Genomic DNA, 20,356 nt, shown 5'->3' with positions numbered 1-20,356 from the left:
AAGGTGAAACCGACGAAGTGATACCACTTTCTTTTAGGTCTCTTAGTCATTTTGGTTTTACTAATATTGCTTGAACGTTCCACAAAATATATAAAGAAAAAAGAAAAATTTACTTTTTAAAATATTGTATTGATAATTTTTGTAAGAATATTTTTATCGAAATAAATTTTGCTTATATTACATTATATATTTTAATTCAATTCTCTGTACAGATCTCTCTTCCATAGATTATTATTGCATTTTTATAAATTATATTAAAAAATAAATTTATAATTAATTGTATTTTCTTATCTAAACAAAGTTAAAAAGCATATCATATATCATAATTTTTAAGTAAGAATATTTTTATCGAAATAAATTTGGTTTACATTACATTCTACATTTTAATTCTCTGTATAGATTTATCTTCCATAGATTATTACTGTATTTTTATAAATTATACTAAAAAATAAATTAATTATAATAATTAATTGCATTTTCTTATCTAAACAAAGTTAAAATATCGGAAGATAGACTAAATGAAAGTTGAAATGATGACAGAAAATATAATACAGGAAAATATAATACAGAAAGAGAGAAAGAAGAGAGTTGGATCTTCAAGATATTTAAAGATATAAAGATGCATTTATGTAAATGCAATATTTTGTTATAAATTAGTGCAGTTAGAAGATTGAAATAATAAACGATCCATCCCGTATATATAGATTACATTGTGACCTTTGTTAATCAGGAGAGGAAGAGAATTATGCGATTTTTACAGATATAAGCTATAAACAACGAAGTAACATTATGTACAGCTTTCTATTCCTTTTCAAAATCAAATCTTGTATACTTACCTCTGTCCTCTGTCTTGTTTGACGAATCTGTCGGACAATTGTCCTCATCGGAACCATCATTACACTGTAATATGCCATCGCAGCGAGATTCTAGAGGCACGCATTCGCCACTTCTGCACCTTAATTCGGCTGTTTGATCGCATTCCGGCTCTGTGTCCTTGTCTCCTGCATTCGGGTGTCGTGTGTCGTGTTTATGTATATTCATCGAGAGTAGGCGAAACAAATAGACCGTGACGTCAATCAGTGTTCATTTGAAAAAAGATTGAAAAAAAAAAAGGAAAACAAGAATGAGAACAGAAATTTAATCAAGAAATAAATTAAAATTAAAACGAAATTAAACTTAATAAGTTAAAATAAATTTATAAACTAATAATAATAAACTTAATAAAAATCGAATAAAAAATACAGAAAAATCTGACTAAAGATTGTAAAACTTTGAATGAGGCTTGCATCTAAAAGCGAAAAATTGCGTTCCTCGTGCACGTCTATTCCTAACAACGTTCTAATAATCTAAGCATGCCGAAATCGATGCGATTTCACGATTTTACGATTAAAATGATCGATTTCAACTTTTTCGATACTAGACACATCGTCTTCTCGATTGTCGTAATTTTTTTTCTACACACAACCATTAATCAATCCTTCGTTGAGCAGTCGACCGTTCGATATTCACTAAGGCTTCGCACTAGGTCTCGCTATATTCGGACTTTTCTCCAGCTTGCAGCATCAGGGAAAGCTGAACGAATTACGAAGTTTAGTTTCGAAAGCTCCAACGTGAAATCGATCATTTCCAGTCGTTAGCGGTAGCCATCCAAGATGGAAATACCTTGGAATATCCTGAACGTGAATCCCTCCGGACCTACTTGGATGCTGCCCAAGGAATGATACTGCAGCTGTTGCTCTAGGATGGCACGCACCTCGAGCTCGTCCGTGAACGTCGAACCAATGTCTAGGGTAACTTGTGACGTAAAAGCGTCGGTTGTTGGCCTGGAAGCGAAATTTAAATTATTAGACTGAACGAAGGGGCGACGTGAAGAATCAAGATGGAAACGGATTGGTCATACTTACGATATTTTGACGACGCTGGCAAAATGATTGTATCCTGGAATGTGACGATTGTACAAATTCTCGACGGCATGTGTGAGATTGCCGCTCAACTCTCGGTATTCGGGACTGTTTCTGTCAGAATACTCTCGTCTATAAGGCTCGACAACCGTCAACGTTATTCGATAGAATCCTGTAAGATAAAGATATTAGTTAGTAATAAATAATCAATTTCTTAAAAAATATTATCTTTTATAATATTTTTAAATTTAAATATTATTTTTAGCCAAACTTTTTATTTTACTGTGCTCTTGTTTATTTTATAAAATTAATCTACTAACTAAGTCTTTGATGTTACAATAATATGTCTAATAATTCAGTGAACATAAAAAATAAAATAAAAAAAATTTAGCTATTACTTTTAAAAATATTGATAAGATTGATAAGATTTTTTTAATATGTTTTAGAAAGAAGAGCATTCATATTGAAAATAAAAATATATTCAAGTAACATGACCTAATTTTATTTTTAAGAAAATATTTTTATTACGAGAGAGAATATAGCATAATTTATAAAAAATTTAAATAGATTTAAATAGATTCAAATAGATTTTGATATTGAATTTCTATAATATAACTCTGGCAATATAAGTCAACATATACACGAATACTTCTTTATTGGAAATATTTTTGTCGTGTAAAATAAATGATACATTTTAATAAAAAGCTGCCAATCTTTCGTTTCAAGATTAAAAAAATATTTTAAGAAATTTTTCTGATTTTGATCGATGAAAATTTATGTAACAAATAAATTGGTACGACGATCTTAATTATTCTTGTCTTATCACATACTGCTTAGAAAACTACCATCTACTATAATTATTATATTACAAAACGTTATTCTATTAATGTTTAAATTAATTAAGGTTTAACAAATGCATTATCTCTTTTAGAAAGACAAAGAGACAAATAATGAATTAATTTTAATTTTATTCTTTTTCAATTTTTTACATATTTTTTAATGAGTAAAGTTGCGATTCAATAAAGAATTAGAGACTTACGTGCTTTGCCATCAGTGTTTCGATGTTGATTTCCTGTACTTGGAGGATAGCCCACTTCGCCTGCGCTGCCTTCGATCTCTCCTGAACCAGCCAAATCTTCGTCATCGCTATTTCCGTATGTTATTGGTATTCTTTGACTTTCTGCGGTATTGCTGATTTCATTTTCCTGCTGTAAAGATGTAATTGATAAATGATATTTTTGTGCAACATATATTTATATAAGGAATAAGTATTATAACTGAAGATTAAAAAGCATTACGAAGCATGTTTAAATTATCCATGTTTAATTATATATATATTTAGTTATATTATTCTCCTGCAAAGATTTATTTTTTTTTAAATTATTCATCCTTTAAATGAGAAATATTTGTATGATTTAATTAAATATGACAGACTGATGAAAAGTTAAAAGTAAATGCTTCCATACCTCGTCATCCACTTCGTTATTATCCTCGTTCTTTTCGAGAGTTAATCTTTCGATGCCACCGATACTCGCTTTGACATTTGGCACTTCGGGATGATCGAGAGTGTGATTTCCTTCATTTGAGATGACCGATTGGTCAATATCTTGATTTTGATTCTCGTCATCCTCTTCTTCTGTTTGGTCTATTAGAAAAAGACAATTGAAAAAGTGAGCAATGACGTAACTAAAAAAGAAGTAAGCGACAGAGAAGAAAAAGATATAGTTTTCTCTAATTATACATAAGAGAGAATTAATACCTGGTGGTGCTTGCGTAGTCGTGGTCGTGGTCGTGGATGATGAGACAAAAAAGTCAAAAAGTCCTCTCTTTATTCTGTGAAAAAAGGAATCATCTTGATGCGTTTCGATCAACGGTACTTGAGCCGCAATTTGTTTGCCTTCTGGATCGAAAATCAGATCATCATCCTGAAAAATGTCCAAAAAAATGTCATATCAATGAAAGATTCATTATGACAAACTAATAATTGTTCTTTTATTGATAACAATTAATTATAAATAAATGTAACAATAATCCCTCTAATTTTACTCTATTTATTAATTGTCTTTACGGATACGCATAAATTCCTAAAGTTTTTTACAAAATGTAAAATCCAAGAACCCCGCTCTCTCTCGTATTACGAACGATTTCGAAAAATATTCTTTGCATTTGTTACAATGTTTCTTATGACAAATGCATAAGTCACTATCTCATCGGGTGCTCAAGAATCTGCCACCAGATAACCACACATGTGACCGCGCGCGCGCGTGGCAGTGGCGGCACGTACGTGTGAAAGGCCATCGGGCGTGTGTATCACTGAGTATCCTCATGTGTCCCTCATAAAGAACCAATTCTCACCTAAACACACGATATAAATTCAGGATCGTCGGGCCATTCTGCCGGTAGCGGCGCGTCGTGATTCCGTAAGAACCGCGCGACCGGCAAACTGCCCAGGATTCGAGCGCGCGGGTCAATGACGTCGCTCGTGCGGGATGAAAATGGAGAACCGGCGTACCGTACCGGTGGTAGGTATAAGCCGGAGGAGCCAACCGGAATAACGTATCGTTATGGGCGAATACCTGACGATCCCCGGGTTACGTACAACCCGCCCGGTTATGCAAGCGTGCTGCCGTTACAGCATAAGTATGAATAATACACCGGGTGGTGCTACCCTACGTGCGTTTCTTACGTGCGAGAAAAAAGTAAAACGACGATCGATTAGCGAATACGTCACATTAATAAATTCCTTCGTCGTTACATTTGCCTCCTCACGCTCGCGAGGTGACGGTTCAGCTATAGAAGCTGAACTAATAAGAGATCCTGTCCCAATTTTTGTAACTGTAATTTTTTTATTCATTCAGATTCATTCATTTTGCAATTTAAAATTCTTTTTCTTTCCATAGGATGAAGGATTTATTTAATTTTTATAATACAATTTTGTATTTTTGTAATACAAAATTCTATTTTATTTTCTTAATAAAAATTAAGAATAAATTAAAGTTATTTTTCTCTTTGTTCTCTTTGTTAAAGATAAATTAAGATTTAGCGGGATTTCCTTTCAACGGAGTGATTTGTACGGGACAAACAAGGCAGGTGTGTCGTTTTCGTCACGCGCACAAAGTGCATGACACTGCAGCACGTGAGCGGAAATATCGTGTCTTCCTGCATGAGAGCACCTCGTGCACCGGTAATGAAGCTTAAATCGCGCCAGACGAGACGTATTATTACGGTCGCACATTTACATGGCGAGTATCATTTAAAGATTCGCGTGCAGCATCCGCGCACCTACACGCGAGCTCTCCGGATTCCCTCCGTACGTGCACACGCCGTCGAAATGCAGGCGCGAGCACGGCGGCGTGTATACGTTATGACGTAACTTTGAACTCGGTTTTAATGAGGCTAACGACACGGCGGCGTGTTTATTAATCCGCGTTCGTTGCAACTGCAGTTGCAACCGCCGCTGCGAAAACGATCCAACGATCTCTCTTTCGAGCAAAACCGTCATCCCGCTGGGGGGGAAAGACGCAACGTACGTATTCGATTTTTTTCTAATTCCACGTTAATTAATTTCTTTATTTCGGATCTTCATCGCTTGTGTGTGTGTGTGTGTGTGCAGGCGCCCGGGCGTTGTTCGTTGAATGTGTTTCTCGAGCGTTAACAGCCGCGAACGCGCGAGTCAAGAAACGCGACAACACCCGGCGCGCTCGTTGTTTCGACATTGCGGAAGTCCGGGCTTAGCGGGACGCAGATAAAACGCACTGCGAGGGGGGACCATTTTAGATCGCGATAATAACGACCATGATGCGCGACACATCCTGCCAGAAAACGGTCGGTGCGTTGTTCGCACACGCGGTTTTCATTACAGACAATTTCGCGTCTAAACTATCCCTTAAGCGGCGTTCCCGCACGTTTGTTATTATCGGTTATCGCATTAAGCGTTACACATTTCATAAATTGAAAAATGGAAATGAATTAGCGAAAAAAAAAAAAAAAAAAAAAAACGAGATATCCATTCATTCCGGATACTTCGACAAACTTAACAGAAATCAATAAAACACGAATGAATAAAAATCGCTCCCATCTAATTGAAAGGAATATTAAATAAAATGTTAAATATATATATATTTACTATATATATTATTTATCTGTATGTTCAAGTTAAAGGCTCAAACTTCTTTCTTATTTTTTTCCCTTCACGATCGTATCGTTTCGCGAATCGACTCGTACCACGTTTTTCACTTGCTTACTTAAATTTCTGCAATAAATAAATTAAACGCAATCGACGCAGGAGATTCTCGCACGGCTATGAGGCGCTAACGAGAGTATAAAATCGAGATCATCGGACATCATAATGGGGCTGTTCGGGAAAAATAAAGAGTCTGACCGCGATGAGGAGGCCGCAGAGGGGCATCGGGTGTGCCCCGAGACGCGGAACTTTGTTATTCTGGGCAAGTTTTACACGGGATTCCGCAGCTAAGTCCACTCTATGATCCTTTCACGGCAACTACGTGCTCATACTTCGACAAAACACCGCCCCTATAGTCCGAAATCCTTAAAATGCATGGGAAATACGTGTTGCCGCAGGTTAAGTAGCCGTAGGAAATTCGTCCTGCGTCGAACAGGACTGGAGAACTTCGGAGGGCTTTAAGATGGCAAAGTTGCCGGAGACGCGACGGAGACGTAAGATGCTCAGTCAACCTTCTCATTTTCATTTTTTTTTTCTCTCCCTTTCCTTCCTTTCCCTCCCCCCCCCTCCCCGCCTCCCCCGCCCACTTAACGAGCCTGACCTCACCTTGGTGATTCGAATAATGCATTCCGGTGGGAATGACTCGGCGGGATGGTGTATTTCGCAATTACGCAAAAACTTTCGTTGCCATATGCGGTCGCCTCAAACCGCACATGGGATATTGCGGAGCGCCGATGACTATACAAGGTAATGCGCAAGAGAAAACGTGAAAATCGATAGCAGAAATAATAATCTTGAGAACGCGAATTTTCAGAAATTGGCAATTTTCGATTTAATCACTTGTGGTTATGTAATACTTAATGTTAAATATGTAACACGGCGCATCTCTTTGTTTATATGTTTTTTGTCCAATTTTTAGATGCCGAAATATCGCAAATGCACTGCGATATTTTGACAAGAGTCTCGATAAGTATCTCTGAAAGTACCGGCACTTTCGCCGTTAATTTCTCCTCTCATTGATGTAATTCTGAATTGCTAGCATGTTACCAAATCGTCGTATGTAGGCTATCTTCGTTTGCTCACACGCTGTGTGACGTGTGCACGAGATAACAGATATATATCTCTTACACGGTGCCTTCAATTGGCTCCAGCCAAAAGGCTTTTTTACATAATCGCACCGATAACAGAAACAGCTTTGAAAAAGTGAAGAACTACGATTTTCGTCACGATCGGACAAGAAATTGAAAGGTATCGGATAGATTCCGATATCTGTGTAATGTATTTAAAAGAAATCAATATCTATCAATTAAAATAACAAATTTAAACAGTTCCTAGCGCCGAACAAAAATATAGAAATTTCAAGTAATTCGCGAGTGTCTTATAGAGAAACTCGATGTGTGACATCAAATTTGTGATAATTTTGACCCAAATTTTGAAAATGTAAAAAATTTTTCTTCTTTTTTCTCTCTTTTTCTTTTCATATCTTTCTCATTTCTGTGTGGCAAGACTAAATGTGACCTATTTATATAATTTCAGACTAATAAAGATGTTTTTAGCAGTACATTTTCGTTGTTATGTCAATTATAATTATATAACGTGATCATGCAAATGAATATGATCATCATATTAAATTTTTCCTCAAACTTCGTACTGATATGTCTTGTAATCGGAACACTTGCAATCTACAGGTCAAAGCGTACTGCAGATAATCAGCAACTTACCAACATTTGTAAATTTTTAGCACAAAAAATTAAAGATTACTATGAAAAAGAATAATTAAAAAAATTATTATTGCAAGAATAAGAGAATATGTTTTCGTTGAATACATTTTTTCTTTATATACATGTTGCAAATACGTTATTAATTCATACACATACACTAAGTTTTATAATATTAAGTTTTTTTATTTTATAACATATTCATAATGTAATATATCATCACCAAATCTCATATAATAATAATATGAAGAGAAAAAAATGTAACAGTTCTATAATTAATTTACAGCCCATTTATGTTTAATACATAATATCGCAAAAATAAAAAGTTGGCTCTTTTTTAAAATACAAAATATAATATTTTAGTAGAGAGAACGGAAAAAAAAATGAAATATATAGGACAATTTTAATATTTTATAATAGTCCTGAAAAGATTTTAGCAGTATTTTGTAGCAGCAGATAAATGTAATGTAATTATAGAATAATAAAGTTTATTAATAGACCAGTCATAATATAGCGCTGTTATTGATGCGGTTGATATAAGATGTCTATTAATCATCTGGCTTTGCTGAATTGACTGCAAAAGTTGCGACATCCGTATGTAGGACGGCTTTATATGATTTAGCGTTGAAGAGTATGTCGTACGACGAAAAAAAAGACGAGACGTGCTCAAAGGTCAAGATCCAGCACGTCTCGCGTAAGGCAGGCAGACCAGGCAGGCATGTCGGAAAGAAGAAATCCCCCCAATTTGAGGGACTTCTCTCGGGGCTTTGACTTAACGAATATATACGTCCAGCCTTTCGTGTTCTCCAGGACGCGCGCGAAAGAGGATGGCGATATGACGCAGGAAAAGGGGCGAGTCGATAAAAACCGGGAGAAGGGTAGAGATGAGAGAAGGAAGGAGGAAGGAGAGGAGACGGGACGTCGGTCGATCGTCCTTTGTCTTAAGCCGTGCTATATTAATGCGGAGAACATGTTACATGGAGTGGAATAAAGGGGCGGTGGGAAAGAGGAAGATGGGGGGGAAAAAGGTGGCATCGTGGCGCGAAAAAGAAGAGCGCCGTCGTGCGGAATACTAAGAAGGGTCACACACGCCCGCCGAATCTGCGTCCAGGATGCAAGAACAGGAGAGGGTGCTTCCACCTTGCCTTTGCATTTTAACAGCCTCTCGTCGGAGAAATGAGGTCCTTCGACCTGAGAGGGACGAACGAACGGTTAAATAGCACGAAACATTACATGACGATTTATTACGTAGCACGTTTATATGTTGATTGTTCGAAAATAATGAGAAACTTGTATTACCGATCCAATTAAATATAATATAAAGCCAATTGTAATGAAAAGAATATTTTCCACGCGATTTTCTTAATGATGATCGATTAACGCGGACGCGAATTGTTATAGATATGCGACGATAATTTGCACATTTGCAATTTAACGGAAGTAAAAAACAGATTTCGAAACGGAGGCTAAAATACAGAAGTATAAAAGAAACACCCTATCTATCTGATATATCTGATATATTGTGCGTCACATGGATGAGTGAATGAAAAACAGAATTTGTGTGTACGTAGTAGATGTTAACAACTAATCGCTCTTAATTCTCAATACCGACGAGACAAGAGTTCACCGAGTTGTCGGGGTCGTCGAAGTAAGGATCATCTTATATGAACCTTCATATCCCCGCGTTTCAGGACAACGCGGCCAAATAATTCCTCGGCTCGGCCAAATACCTCAATCCTCTCTTGGCCACGGCCGCGAAATTGCGGAAATCATCTCGGTCCGATTTCCCGAGGAGAACGCGAAGTCCGCTCTCACAACGGTCGACGGAGCCGCGGGCTGCGGTCTGCCACTCGCACGTCAACCCTCGACACCGGAAAAAGCGCATTAACCAGTTTTCAGGGAGAGTCAGTCTCACCGACAGCCCCCTTCGCGAGAAGGATTTCGAATGACGAGATATCAATTCTTCCTCAGAAAAGCCCCGTCTCTTCTTGTCAATTCTTATTATATAGGGATAAATCCCCGACGTGGGAAACGTAATGCCATAATTGTAAAATGTCCGTCGGGAATAAACGTCGTTACAAGTAAGAAGCAATTTTTTTTAGTCGTCTGCACGCTAATTTGTAATTTTAAGTTACTCCTCTCAGGTCTGCCAAGTGATAAACGCGAGAACAACATGCGATTACATTTATCGTGAACGCGAACGTATCTTGCACAGACTATGTTTGTTAACTGCTTCATTGAAAAAAAAATTGTCTTAACGTAAAGAATTTTTTAAGGAACATGTTGCGAAATTAGCTCTGAGATCATTGGAGGAGAGTCAAGATAAAATTAAAGAGGAAATTAGATTTCCTCAATTAGATCGTTGTCTTCGTTATTATGTGTACACAACACGTTATTCTCTTTTTCATAACTCTCTTTTATCGATTTTTCTTGAGATATAGATTGGCAAATAATTCTTGTAATAACTAAAAATAATAAAATATTGGTATTAATATAACATTCCTCTCTTTGTCATTTAACGAATCGGAGTGATATTTGATAAATTAATAATAAATTGTATCTCATTTCTAAATTTTAATAGAAATCTAATTATTTAATACTTTAGTTCAATTTATTGCAATATGTTTTTCTACTGGAAAAACTTAATTTACTTCAAAATGTTAAAACTATAAATTAACACATTTATCGAAAAACTATTTCAATCACTTTCATATTTGTGTCAAAATTATAATGCATAATGCCTTTATTATTAAATACTTTTATTATATAAACTTTATATAAAAATATTTGACTTATGTTATTTTGGTTTAAATAAAACAAATTTATTTACATATATTTTCAGCAATTTCAAAATCGAAATCTTTTGTCTGACTCATCGATGTCCAGCTATCTTTTCTCACTCTTTTCTTTTAAGCGGTTTTTCCTGCGGCGTCACGAGCGATGAAACCCGAAGCGACGAGTGGCGTGGTCTCAACAAATTACGGAACTCCACTTACCACTTACCGTCCCATGCTCATGTCGTCTATTACGATCTGCCGCGTACTCCCTTTCCCTATAAAGGGGTGCGTTAAGTGTCACTTTGGTGTCGCCGCTCGCGAGGGGTGTAAATTGCATGACTAGCCCTACTATATTCACAGAGATTTGTTTTGCAATGTTTAACCCTTAAAATGCTGTTATCTTCTAACCTAGTATTATACAGATCCGTTATAAATATTCGATTTAACGCAAAATATTCTAATTCAAGAAGTAATAATAATTTCTTGTAAAATTAATTAACTTTTATAGGGATAAAGCAATAATAATTCTGTTCCAGTATAATTTACGTAACATATACAGATCACTCGAATCAAATTTGCAAATTAGGCGAACGATATAAATAATAAAATATTGTCCCTTTTACTTAATTTAAGACAAGAGAAATTCAAGTAGAACCAGTAGGTGTAGAATATTCTTATATCAAGATCCGTGACAAAATAATCGAGTCCACGTGTCTTCCTCAGGTCGACGCCAAATTTCCAGGGAAAAGAAAGTGCACTCTCCGCTCGAAGAAATTTCAGAATATACATATCTATTACAACGCCGGCGAGAATAAGCGCCTACGTTCATATCCTATCGTGGACTAATGAGACAGATAATTATGGAAGTGTGGCGAAAGGGAGTCGGGGAAGCTCTTAATGCGTGCCGATGAATCTCTCGTGAGAAATCAATCGGCGGCCTGCCGCCCGTTTGTTCATCGAGCCCGTGCTCTCACGTGAATTAGCTTACGCAACACGTTCCACGTTTTTGTTTGCCCCGGCCGGCCTCTAAGGATAGTCGATCCGACGGTCATTAACTCTATTAAGTCGTTAAACCGCGATGCACCGGCAGCGAGCATAGTCATCGCACGTGCTCTCTCTCTCTCTCTCTCTCTCTCCCCCCCCTCCCCCGCACGCCTCGCACGCCTCACCAGAGGCAATTGCGCTCGCATTACATTTATCTTGGCGAAGATGGCTTGAAGATAACCACATCGACGGATTTCGCAATTCCGCGCCGCTTAATCTCGCTCGAGGCGAGAAACGTCTTGCGCGAAACTTTCATTAAGACATTAGAAGCTTTCCCGCGTAATCGCCGCGGATTATCAATTAATTGATACCAATTAGTATCCTTCTCGGTATTTCTTCGTCCGATAGTATTTACTTACTAGCGCCGACGTTTTGATTCATCGAAGTTTTTTTATTGTATCGATGATACATCGATGCGACCGATTGTCGAACGAGTTCTATCCTGTGTGACCTGTACGGGAGAAGTTGAAAATGATGTTTCGCAGCAATTCGTAAAATTAATCGCGAGACAAATAATTCAAGTGACGGCGTGACAATAATATAAATTTACGATGAAGTTTCTCATGTTAAATAATTGATCAACAAGCATCCAATTTTCAAAAGCGTTACTAAACATAAGTGTCGAACTATACATGAATCTGGTTCATAACATTAATCTGATGCTGATGTATTAAGTAACTTGATTCTAATAATAATTATCGCTGAAATAAATATTATCGCTAAAATAATTGCTTCGAAGCGTACCAGAACGAAATCCCTCATATTTCCAATTCCTCCCCCTTACAGTCTCATGGCGCACATATAAATGACTTTATTGAAATAAATATTCATCGTACGATTTTTTGCCGCGGCAACGCATATACGGATTTCGTTAAATAATGTTCCAACCCGCGTGCGAGAAACGTCCGACGTCGACGGTGCAATTCGTCGACGAAATCTAATCGATGGTGGCCGCCCGCAGCATGGACGATTGTATCGGCGATGTGTGTTTTGACGGGCGTTCATATATGCTTTCTGTGAAAATAGTGTCCGAAGCGTTCTCGCGATCTCGCGGCCGGCTGGCGCGCGCGCAAATGTGCTGTAAGGAGCGAGCGGCTAAACCTCCGCAAACATTCGAAAATGAATATCAGGCGATCGAGAGGTCGCGAGAGCGCGAGAGGGTTTCGATGTAGTTCATATGTTTCAAAATATATTTCGTGCCGTCGTATCGCGGCTCCGTTCGCGTTTTCCCAGCCAGTTTTACAGAACATACACGTATGTTCGAAAAAAAAGCTGCGCTTTACATGTGTCAAAATCATCGAGATGGAGAATTAATTGGGGACCATTATAAATCCACAGTAGTTTTATCGTCCCGGAGATAAGACGGAAAAAAAAAGTTGGAACCACACACGCTCTCGTTTAATTTGTCATATCGACTTTATTAACTAGATCCGGATTTTAGAACATTTTAGAACAACCAATAATTTTTAGTAATTAGATTCTGTAACTTTGTTTTCGAGGAAGATAAACTTTTCTATGTTGTGAACTCCTCGTTTCGAAAATAAGGTAAAAACAATGTAAAAGGGTAAGCATGTGTGTGTATATAAAATATTTTAATAACGTTTAGGCGACGCCACGTGGTACGAATAGGCGCATTCTTGGCAACTTGGATGATTTCTAAAACGTTGTTCTATTGATGTTAGATCTATTCGTTCGTCTAACATAGATCGCACCTGCTGATACAGATGCAGGAAGAATCGCGAGACTTTCGGGTTGAACGCACAGGCGTATACACAAGAAGGGCACTGTTCCTCGTCGAGTCTGGTATTCGTATACGCGGATACAGGCCGTGTGGCCGTTTTGTTTGGCAAAAGCAAACAATTCCCCCCCCCCCCCCGAGGCACCCATTTCCGTCGGGCGCATGGATCGAGAATAGATCAACGGGGGAAACTGGAACGGTATGTCAGGGGAAAATTTCAGAAGTGGTCCTCTCGTCAGTCAGGCTTTGATCTCCTGAATTGGCAGGGTGTCCACCTTATCCACATAACTCGTAAATCGCAGATAGATCGTAATGTTTCCTATTAATTTTGATGTAACTTAATTTTGACCGCGACTTATTTTTATTTTTATTTAGTTTTAAGAATATTGGAAAAGAATAAAAAGGAAATTAAAGCGAGATTAATCTATGTTATTAAAAATAGAATTGACATAACTGGCTAATTGGTCGATCGATTTGTCAATGATTGACCGATATTACATTGACGTAATGCGATTACAGTGTCCCATATATAGGAAATCTTAATTTCAAATTACGAAGTTTATGCCTGCAAGAAACGCACTATTGTAGCGATAATGCATTGTTGTTAAAACGTTACGTTGTGCGACAAGATTCGTCAGCGCGCTAATAATAAACGTTCGTGGCTTAACGCCACGATGAATGACGGAACTCGGACAAAGCTACATTTCGTTCCATATCGCAATTGGCATCAGCCTCATCTCAGTTACTTCATCGAGCTTTCACAACGGATATGTTGCGGAACGCCGCAACCTTGATGACCGACCACATTTTTGGCGGATTTGCAGATAACGCGCGGAGAGAAATCCGGATGTGCCTTCGCTCAATTTCCGCTCGTCGGTGAACAATCGTTTTTTTTGCATTACCGTGTATCAAATCACAATTATAGCACTTAGGTCGCATTACGCGTATCGCTGTGATATGTAAACTTGCGGTACGGCGAAAAATAGACGATCGACGAAAGGAATGTAGAGAGACGATTCAAATTTTTCGAAACAATAAAATCTATAATTTACAAAATAATATAATAATGATAATGGACTATTTGAATAAGAGAGAAATTTGAACGCGATGGAAAAAAAAAAAAAAACAGTTGTAACAAACGCGACAGATCCGTATGCGTGTTCGAGCGGAGCTCGCGTTTCCTCAAGATCGGAAAATTACACATTCGCATACAGTTTCCGGTACCGACCAGCAATTACCGTATGTAATTCAATCGTGAACCGAGTGAGTATCAGTTTAATGCAAGTAGGACGCGCGTATGCAGTAACCAGTTCACCAGGAAATTGGTCTGCCGAAATTCGATATTGCCCACGCAATACCTTCCTCGTTATCTGACGGGAAAAATTCGTTTGACAAATTTTAAATATCCTATTTTAAATAATTCAATCCTTAATAATAGTAATGAGACAAATCGTAATAACATTTAAAGATTTATCGAAACGAAGGAAAGTTAAAAAAATTCGAACGAGCGTATCTGTCTCCAAAATGATAAAATTATTATGGCTTTTATAAAAATATGATGTTCAAATATTATAATAAAAATAATAAAAATAAAAAAACATCGGGTGCAAAGTATTCGTGGAATTCGTGACATTTGTACGACATCCTATATTTGCCGTTTGCCGAAAGCTCGATATAAATTTACAACACGGGCTACAAACAGGCCACCGATGAAGAATTACAGAATCTATAAAGTCACAAAATCTATAATGATATAAAGTACATTCATTAGCAATAAAATTATTGAAAAGCTTATGAGCGATATGCTTTTAATATGAATAATATCATTCGACAAATAAGGTTTCGTCAAAAACAATGTCTTAGTTGCGTTATGATAATTAGAATGAATGTCAAGGCGTTTTCATTTAATGCGACAAGAATATATGTTCCGTTGATGGAACTGACCTTTACATTAATTATCACCACCTTGCACGGCGTATTATATCATTAGAACGGAATTTAGGCAATTATGCCATTTCGATTCATGAATGTGTATCTTGATATGCGTAGGCATGCTAGGAATAGCGACACTTGACATTGGTATAATTAATGATCTATCCGCGACTGCAGTTACATATTTATTAAAGATTTCCATCGCAAAAATCTCGATTTAAAAATCGTCTTTAAAAGTATCGTCAGAATTTTATTCGATTTTTAAAAATTAGATACTTGTTACCAATCAAACTGTCATTTCGAATTTTAAACGAATTTTGAACGTATATCTTGATATGCGTAGGTGCCAAAGCGTAAGTGTCAAAGTATTGGAATTGCAATAGCTGATATTGGTAATTAGAAATCTATTGGTGGCTGTAATTATATATTTATTAAAGATTTCGAAAAAAGCTAACTTTTAAGAATTAATTGAATTTTATTTTAGCATAAAAATTTCAACTGTTCTCATTAATGCAATGTTTACTGAATGACATAAAAATTTTCGCGATAAGATAATTAAGAAAAATAAAATTATCACACGTGCTCAAAATATGAATTACACAAAAAAATATTTTCCACTTGCATTCTAAAAACATTTTGCGAGCGATTTTGAATAAAAATTAAATGACACAAAATTAGGAGAATTAAGATTGCGAGTGAAAATGGAGCAAACAATTTCGAGATCGATAGTATTTAAAATTGTTATTTCGTTCTATCAAACATTTATATACTGTATTTACAACATAAAAATAGCATTTTATATATTAACGAAGCAATTAATGTAAAATTTAATATCTTTCTTTAATCACTGAATTTATATAACGCAATAATTGAATTGGATTGTATTAATTATTTTAAAATAATCAATATAAAGGTTATTTTCTTGTTTACAATTTATCTGTAAAATTGAATTACATGTATTTCCAAAATCCATTTCGATACAAATTCAGCGCGTGCAAAAATTGTTAATTATCCGAGCAAGTCCGATTGTCATCGTTCACCACATTCTTTTATAGTTTTTCATCTTTCTATAATGATGAGTTTAAACTCCGGAAATCTCAATAATATGCAGACGTTTCCGCGAGATATGGAGAAACTCGTCAGTCTTCAAAGTGACGAAAGGCTGCATCTTTTCCCTCTCTCGATGAGGTAAATAGTCACAGAAAAAGAGGGATGAATTGTAGACTGGCGAGAGTAAATGCCGAGTACTCTCTCGACCACCCTCACCACCTACTTTGCACCCCCGTACACGGAGAACCATGGCCCTCAAATCTTACCCTCAAACTGCTCTAATAGTCTATTGTTCAACGTCCGAGAGACAAATTCCGTACGGCTTTATTTCACAGTTTCGCGACCGAGAGTGATAAGACGCACAGGGAGATCGAGAATTGTCGAATGAGAAATTATTCCGTTCAATTTAGTACGCGGTCGCGATTAAAATCTTATCTTAGCTAAAATCAATCCGTAGGACAAAAATTACCACGTAACAAATGTAAAATACATTTATTGCAAAAATAAAAAAGTCGATACCTACATTTGATTTTTTGGCGATAAATGGAGGAAAGAGCGATAGACCAATATAGCACACCCTGTATATATGCGCGGAATTAACGTCCAAGCGGTGAGATTTACGTCCATGTCTATTTGCGTGACATACAATCGAAATACAGCGATGTCGCGAGACGTCGCCCGTGCCTAGCAACGTTTCAATGACAGGAAAAGCATGCAGAGTGAGTCACCGTTCAGAAATACATTTTGAGATAGAGGATAAATTCATGCCCGATTCTCATATTATTTCGTACATATTCAGCATCGATATTGGAATTAAGTCATGAATTTTTTTAAGTACTGAGAAAAAAATGCTGTTGACATCAACAGCATTGGTCTAATTGGAAATAATTTTGTTAATTCAATGACATTATTAATGAAAGGAAAAATTGATTATTATCTTGATTATTAAAACAGGAGCATGATATACTGTTTCATTAATAATATTTAACAAAATTAACAAAATTATTTCCAATTAGACTATGCTGTTGATTCAACAGCATTTTTTTCTCAATACAGTAGTATGCTCCGCGGTCTAAATATCTCTAAATGCTATCTAGAAATCAAAAATTAATATCCAATATTCACGTTAAAAAATAAAAATAGAAAGTACACAAGCAAATACAACAAATGTATGGTCTATTTTTTAAAAGATATGCTCAACAATGACACATCAATCGCGTGAATTTCGAAACGTACGGAAGCAAAATTATTAAGCGAGATGTGAAAATATTAATAGAGAATAATTTATACAGTTGTTATGTCGTCACGGGATGTAAAAAATATTTCCTCATTTGGAATCATTCGCGTGCAAAATGTGGCGACACAGGAAGAAAGGGCGCCGTTAGGAGAAACCGATGAAAAAGGCCGCGTGATTCAGACGTCGCGCCGACGGGGTCAAATGATCGTCGTTCCGACGATTGACTTTGCACGTGAAGAAGAATACGCGTGCGCACTCTCCTATTCGACAAGATGTGCGACAAAGATTCTTCCCCTTGCCTTGTCTTTTACAGCGATTTTATCTCTGCTCTAGATATAATGCTGAACTTCTCAAAATATTCCGAAACGATTAAAGAGCAATTGCGGACACATATTCGAACATAATAATCGTAAGCTTTTTTTATTTTCAATATTGTAGCTGGAAAATTATGTCAATCTGAAATCTTATATTGCAATCTTTAAATCTTATAATTAACAAGAAAGAAAATAAAGATGCAGTAAATTTCTGTCATAAATTGCACAACATGTGATTATGTTATATTATTTATGGCATTTAGATTTACTTATAATATATTTTTATTTTTGAATTCTTTTTTTTTAAATCAATCTTCTTTCTTGTTAACTTGTGAGATTTAAAGATTTTAGATATAAGATTTCAGATTGAGACAATTTTGTTATATTTGACAAATTTATAAAACACACACAAAAAATGCTAAATACGTGGTATTCAGTTTATTTTTTATTTATATTTCCTATTTGATCCTAATTTGTACGTAAATGAACGTTGAAAATTGTAACTTGATGTTTTGGTCATATATTATTGTATATTTTATATTGCTTATTACTTTTAACAACAATTATAAATTTTTCTTGTAACATGCTGCAAAAAAATATGATTTAAGTCATTTAAATCGTATGTATGAATTTTCTATCACATGTCTGAATAAATCATATCTTTAAATATCTAAATTTATAAATAAAAATTCATAAATAAAATTTATAAGAATTTATAAATAAAAATAAATACAGATTATTAAAAGAAATCATTAACTAATACTGATCTTATTAATCATTTAACAAAAAGAAGATTAAATATTTAATAATTAATAAATAACAATAATAAAAAAGTAAAGACAAAATAGAAGTTTGAATTTATTTTTACACTTGACATATCTTTATTCAATTATCAATATCTATTATCAAATATCAGTTTTATAATAATGTAGGAAACTACAGTGTAAGGAATTTGATAAAAATATCGATTTAATTTTTATAATAATATTAATATTACAAATGATTTTTTATGAAAATATAATAAAATAGAAATTTAAACTAGAATTCCATGATTATATTATTATCAACTACATAAATTGATAAAAAATTAACAGTTTTAGTCTGATTTTTTTAAATATTTTTAGCATGTACACACTTCTTATATTTTATATATATTTTTAAAAATCATTAAAAATTTGTTATTTTGAGTAATAATATAAAATATTGGTACAAAATATGATTTAAGTGACAGTATGCATTTAAGAATATAACGCAATAAGATAAAATAGTATTTTATATCGATACGCGAAATCAATATATATATATATATATATATATATATATATATATATAAAGTTAATTTAAATAATCGTTACGTTAAAAAGATTTTATGTATCATTTTTATGTATCATTATTAGAATCATATATTTCGTACAACTCTATGACGCAGTAATTTTCCTGAAGTTACCTGCGCGCCGCGTAGACGAAGCTAATACGCCAAACGGTATCAGTATCGAGTTTCCAATTAAGCATCAATTATCCTAACATTTTCAGCGCAACACTTCGACCGCCGGATCATTACCGAACTCATGGAATTGGGAATTGATTATGCGAAACACATACGGGAATACGTGTGCCAAAATCCTCCCTCTTTATCAAGAGTAAGCTTGCAGTAATTAGTGAAGAGTAAAATCTCTCTCTCTCTCTCTCTCTCTCTCTCTCTCTCTCTCTCTCTCTCTCTCTCTCTCTCTCTCTCTTGATCGGCTGCAAATAGAATAGTTTAACAATACAATTTTTTTTAAGATATAGCAAAGATTATTCAAATCAGCATTAATAAATTATGTTAATAAACATAAAAAGCATTTTTCAATAGAGATTATTATTTTAAGAAGAGAGAATCTCTCTTCCTTCGAGCCATCATTAATCGTCATGAATGTTACATCGATTCGTTCCGATGATTTAATCATTAAATGCAGTATATCGATCTTAAAGAAATAGAAGACTTCATTTAAGTGATACATACGATTTTATACTTATCTATCAAGATGAAAACGAGAGCTGCATCTCAAGTATGGGAAGATTAGTGGTTCAATCGCTACGTTAATATTTCAGCGCTTTATGATCGCGTTTTATGTATAGTGTTGGCTGTTTGCGCCTTACGTCATTCTTGACCAACGAATGACATCATCGGTCCAGCGACATCATACCATTCCGATAATGGAATATTCAATAACTTTGCAATTGAATGCGATAAATCGAAGAAGACAGATGGGTGATCCAATTTTAGAAAGTAAGAGCATCAAATATTAGCACGTTAAATCAAATAGGATTATACAGATATTAAGCAAATATCAACAGATTACAATTACAACAAACGATTTCAAATATAATTATAAAGAGACATTACGTAAACAAATAACAAATAGAAAAACTTAAAAAAGAATTAAATTAAAAACGCATTTAAAAATACCAAGTACGAGAGA

At 35.3% G+C, this 20,356-nt stretch overlaps 1 protein-coding gene across 25 annotated transcripts in view; it reads right to left on the bottom strand.

Annotated features, from left to right (window-relative positions):
- trol (terribly reduced optic lobes) overlaps positions 1–20,356 on the bottom strand; it is a 159,640-nt gene that overhangs the window by 104,346 nt on the left and 34,938 nt on the right. For 23 of the 25 annotated variants that reach the window (XM_089074592.1, XM_089074601.1, XM_089074595.1 and 20 more), the window contains exons 2-7: positions 3,661–3,826; positions 3,368–3,546; positions 2,941–3,109; positions 1,905–2,073; positions 1,663–1,823; positions 837–1,001 (exon numbers count right to left, since the gene is read on the bottom strand). In XM_089074592.1, coding sequence (XP_088930718.1) covers positions 837–1,001; positions 1,663–1,823; positions 1,905–2,073; positions 2,941–3,109; positions 3,368–3,546; positions 3,661–3,826 — 1,009 coding nt within the window. The remainder of the gene's footprint in view (positions 1–836; positions 1,002–1,662; positions 1,824–1,904; positions 2,074–2,940; positions 3,110–3,367; positions 3,547–3,660; positions 3,827–20,356) is intronic. The other 2 variants (XM_089074593.1, XM_089074606.1) reach the window with 2 other exon arrangements.

This window comes from Pogonomyrmex barbatus, unplaced genomic scaffold (assembly GCF_055798465.1).
Source record: "Pogonomyrmex barbatus isolate J1 unplaced genomic scaffold, ASM5579846v1 scaffold17, whole genome shotgun sequence".
Lineage (NCBI taxonomy): Eukaryota > Metazoa > Arthropoda > Insecta > Hymenoptera > Formicidae > Pogonomyrmex > Pogonomyrmex barbatus.
Note: the sequence above shows the minus strand (reverse complement) of the source record. Positions and strands in the feature narration are given on the sequence as shown.